Source organism: Saprolegnia parasitica (genome assembly GCF_000151545.1).
Source record: "Saprolegnia parasitica CBS 223.65 unplaced genomic scaffold supercont2.337, whole genome shotgun sequence".
Lineage (NCBI taxonomy): Eukaryota > Oomycota > Saprolegniomycetes > Saprolegniales > Saprolegniaceae > Saprolegnia > Saprolegnia parasitica.
Genome location: NW_012156731.1, coordinates 7,989 through 12,624, shown reverse-complemented (window position 1 = coordinate 12,624; position 4,636 = coordinate 7,989). Strand labels below are relative to the sequence as shown.

At 56.9% G+C, this 4,636-nt stretch overlaps 2 protein-coding genes across 2 annotated transcripts in view; one reads left to right on the top strand and one right to left on the bottom strand.

The window, feature by feature from the left end:
- Positions 1-248: 248 nt before the first annotated feature.
- On the bottom strand, positions 249-1,363 carry SPRG_16526 (S-formylglutathione hydrolase; the record flags this gene model as incomplete). Its single annotated transcript, XM_012355946.1, has 6 exons — positions 1,093-1,363; positions 996-1,048; positions 657-952; positions 480-602; positions 389-433; positions 249-338 (listed from the first exon to the last, which is right to left on the bottom strand). Exons 1-6 carry the CDS (start codon positions 1,344-1,346, stop codon positions 249-251), a joined length of 861 nt encoding a protein of 286 aa, XP_012211336.1. The 5' UTR covers positions 1,347-1,363.
- A 2,791-nt stretch (positions 1,364-4,154) lies between these two features.
- SPRG_21761 (hypothetical protein) overlaps positions 4,155-4,636 on the top strand; it is a gene marked incomplete at both ends in the record, with an annotated part of 1,689 nt that continues 1,207 nt past the window's right edge. Inside the window, one exon of the mRNA XM_012355945.1 lies at positions 4,155-4,602. Within this exon, the coding sequence (XP_012211335.1) occupies positions 4,155-4,602 (448 nt within the window). The remainder of the gene's footprint in view (positions 4,603-4,636) is intronic.

Genomic DNA, 4,636 nt, shown 5'->3' with positions numbered 1-4,636 from the left:
CGCTCATCGTTGGTGGCCATTAGACCCGAGGTGCCGCAGTTGTATACATATTAGCAAGGGAAGCACTGACCCGTCAGACCAGCGTCGTTGTTGCGAATGCAACAACTCCGTGCATCAAGATGTATCATAGTGATTGACACGGCATCAAAAAGATTACCGAGCGTCTCGGAGTAATGCTCGTCTCGGAGTGTGTACACATGAGAAGCTTGTACGCGAAGGGCTACTGCACGACTCTTGTACACGCTAGTTTAGACCGTTGTGAGGAGCACGTCCGCGTGGTGGTTGATGTGGTCTTCCATGAACGACGAAACGAAGTAGTAGCCGTGGTCATAGCCATCCTAGAAGACTCGACCATCAACAAAAGTTAAACGGCAGAAAGTTGAGCAACCTGCATGCGCAGCGTCAACGGCTGGCCGACCTTCTGGCATGCCGCCTACGCCCAAATATGTTTTGCGTTTGCCCTATCAAGCGTCGCGTACCTCGAAGGCTTCCGGCAGCAGTTGCTTGTCTGAGAGGAACTGGTCGTCCGTGCCTTGATCAATGAGGATGTTTAGATTCGGGTTCGCACCCTTCTCGAGAACAAGAAGCGTCGCATCGTGCGCCTACATAGCAATTCGATGAGACCCGTACAACACACAAACTTGTAAGAAGAATACCTTCCACGTCGATTGGTCCGTGCCGAGGTACCCCGTGAAAGCCTTGATACCCCATGGGCACTGCGTCGGATGGCAAATCGGCGCAAAGGCCGACACTGACTTGTAAAGGTCCGGGTTTTTGAGCGCAAGCGTGAGCGCACCGTGACCGCCCATCGAATGCCCCATGATCGACTGCTTGCCATCGATGATTGGCAAGTTGGCCGTCACGAGAGCCGGCAACTCCTTCGTCACGTACGAATACATGTTGTAGTTTTCAGCCCACTTGGGCTCCTTAGCGTCCACATAGAACCCCGCGCCTGTGCAAGCGTGAGGACCTTCAATTCATTGATCCAAGTATACCCGTGCCAAAGTCCCAGTTTTCACTGTCGCCTTCAATGCTGATGCCACGAGGACTACGATCGGAGACTGTGAGCGTAGGCTGTGACGACATCCATACCTCGTGTCGGGCGTAATGAGCGCAACACCACGCTTCGCGGCCATGCGTTGGGCACCGCCCTTGATCTGCATGAGCTCTTCGTTGCATGTGAGGCCCGCCAGGTAATAGATCGCCGGGACTTTCGCAGCGTCGGTTGCCTCTTTCGGAAGGAAGACGCAGAACTGCATGGTCGTGCGCGTCATCGCGCTCTCATGGGCAAAATGCTTCACCACGCCGTCAAAGCACTTGGTTTGCTTGAGGAGCTTCAGAGCCATCTTCGTTGACCTTCGTCCGATTCAATTTTGAGGCCATGAGCCAACGTGTCCGGATATACTACCTGCACATCCGGCACTCGGGACCTTGAAGTTGCTGACCATACCACAGAAATCAAGTTGGCGCGATCTTGGCAATCTTGGTCGATGATACAGCTAGATCGCCGTCGACGGCGTCACATGCGGCGCCTTGTCAAGCTCGAAGCCCACGCCACCGTGACTGATGCGACTGCACAATGCGATCAAGCCGTAGACGACGCCTGCTGAAGCCCTCCGACAACTTCTACGATACCTGTTGCACGCCAACGGTCCGCGACACTGCACGACCAACCGCTGTGGATCAACGCATTTCTCGAGTGCGCCGACGCGCTGCGCCCGCTGACGACAAGCTATGCGACGACTCACGCACGCAACATGGCACGCGCCGGATTTACCCACGTCTCGCACCTCTGGGACGCATGCAGGACGTTTGATACCTTCGCCGCCAACGTACGCGACAAGTGCGCCGCGCTAGAGCCTGCAGTGCGCCCGCCTACTGAAGCCTGGCTCCGTTCGGTGGTGCGCGCGACCGACTGTCTCGCCCCTGCGACACCACAGGCCGACGCCGCCTCGCCGGGGCCGCCCGCGTGGCGCGTGTGCTTTGCCGGCAAGGTGATGCCGCTGGCTACGGCTACGAATCGCCACGCTTGTTGACGCCGACACGATGTCGCGGCCCAGTGCCTCCTCCCTACGAGATATCTGCAGCTCCCCGACGTCCACTATGCCACGCCGGCCATGGTGGCTGCAGCAGTCGAGTACCGCCAACCCGAGCACATCCTGCCGAGATACGCCGACCTCATGTACCGAGTGGTGCTTGGCGCCGTCGCGATCCGCGTCCCGTCTGCGTCGACCTCGAGACGTACGACCATCTTCTGCTTCGTTGCGAATTTGTCACTGCCGTGTGGGCGGTCTTTCAGCCGCTCGTCGGCGCCCTCGAGCTCGAACTTCCCACGACGCTTTCCACGCTCCTCTTTCAACCGCTGGTGACAGCCCAACGCTACCGTCGGCGTGCCGTGGCCATGATGTGGTCAATCCTCCTTGTGTGCGTGCTCCACACCGTCTGGCTTGCCCGTAACCACCGAGTATTTCGCCCCGAGGCGCCCCTTGTGACGCCTGCGGCAGCCGCCCAACGAGCCGCGTTCTTGACCAAGCTGCACCTCCAACACTTGCTGCTGAACGCTCGAGCATTGTGCCTCTTCCAAATGATGGCAGCCCTGCGTCACGATGCATGGCTACGCAACAACTTCGTTCCGACATGTGCCGTTCACACGCCACGTCTCCCGCTCGGCTAAGCATCTCGGCGGCCGGCTCGTCGTAGCGCCTTGGAATCGCTAGTCCACCACCATATCCAGTTCAGTGTAAATTATATCTAAATAGACTCATTTCAACGACGCACCTGTTGCAATCGCAGCAATCGAGCTCCAACTGTCCAACGCAGTCTTACCCAAGTATACCGACGCCGTCTATAATTCCAAGTGGCGTTCAACACAGTCTAGATTCGAGCCCATGTGCACAAGCCCAACAGGCTCGACCAAGCGCACCTTTTTGTCTCGCGTACGAGTACCGGTACCGTATGAGACGCACCGCCACTTCCTCATCGACCGATCGCGTTTTTCGCTCAGACCTACCACTACGAAGTCCATTGACGATTGCCATCAAGCCGGCGTGTGTCGCTCAACTGCACTTGCCCCACCCCACTTGCCCCACCCCACAGCCTCGTTCAAGAGCCCGAGCTGCCTGCTCTTCGTCGGCTTCTCCGGCTCCGTGCTCAACACGAGTGGCCGCGATGTCAACTTGTCCCGCGTATCGCGCTCCTGTTTCCGTCAGCCTACAAGAGCTCGTGGTTGTCGTGTTGCGAGTCGATGTTCTGGTGTGCATGGGAGTGTGTGACCCATCGTAATTCTTACTGTCTTGCCATACAGCAATGACGCAAATAATTTGTTTGCGCTTAGCTCGAGCGGGACTTGCAAGCGCAAGCAACTAATACCAGTGCATTCATTGTACGAGTCTGCTCGAACCAGTGCGTTCGATACGCGTTTTTGCCCAAACACGCTTTTCGTTTAACGCGGAGCTCAGCAAGCAAGGTCGAGTTAAGACCCTCTGTTGGGCACCTCTGACTTGAAGTCTCTCGTACCGCGACGCCTCACCGTCTGCAAAAATCATTTGGACCTCAGTTGAAGTTGCGTTGGCGCCACTAAACCCATTTGACGTGAAATGGTGCTGTTATGGTATATAGTGTACGATTATTCGAACACTAAATGCGATATCTCATCCTCCATCCACATCCACCACGTATATAGTATGCCAACGGGGCGATTGGGATTGGCCACGGTGATTGGCACCCACGGCTCTCAATTCGCTCGTTCCAGTACAGTCGACGCGACACCACCAACACACCCAGCCCAGGAGCCCGTTGAGTGGAGCGTCCCAGCTTTAGATACTTGCAATACAGTGTAATATAGCCCACACACTCGGTGTTTAAAGGAGTTGGAATGCTGCGGCATTGCGACACCATCTGCCCCCAAGCAGAATTCAGCCGTGATGCCTATCATGCTCGTGTGCAATGATTGAGAGTACTATATAAGATAATTCCCCTGCGCTCCCTTTTTTATTCGGAAAAGGCAACCGTTTTGACCAATCAGATCGAAATTTGGGTGGCCTATCACCTGATCAGGCACGCGACAAGCCGGGATCGACGCGGGCCTTTCTACTATCGACCAGTCGATTGGAGCCGCCACTTCTCGACATCCATCGTCCTGCGCAGTCGCCGTCATGAGTATGCGCTGGCTATTGTCCGCGCTCGCTGCCGTCGCCGCCATGGACCCGTCGGCTAACCCGAACTGCTACCTCGTGCCGATTCTTGTGATCTCGCCGCACACGCCTCTTCCGGCCATGAACTGCGTGAACAAGCCTTTTCCGGCGGGTGACTGCATGAAGGAGGTCGTGCGTGCGACATTGACGACTGTGGACACGATCAAGACCCACGGGACGGAGTGGAACTGCCTCGGCGACGCTGACCACGTCGAGTACGCGTCCAGCGTCCACTACCGCGGCGACTCGACGCTGCGTCTCATCAAGCACCAAATGGCCATCAAGCTCGACACACCGAAGTCGTTCTTGGGCCTTCCCGCCGACACGCCGTGGTCGCTCCACGGCCCTTACTTCGACGCGAGCTTGCTTCGCAACCACGTCGCTCACCACATCTTTCGGCAGACGGGGCGTTACTCGCCCCGCACGCAGCACATTGCCCTTTA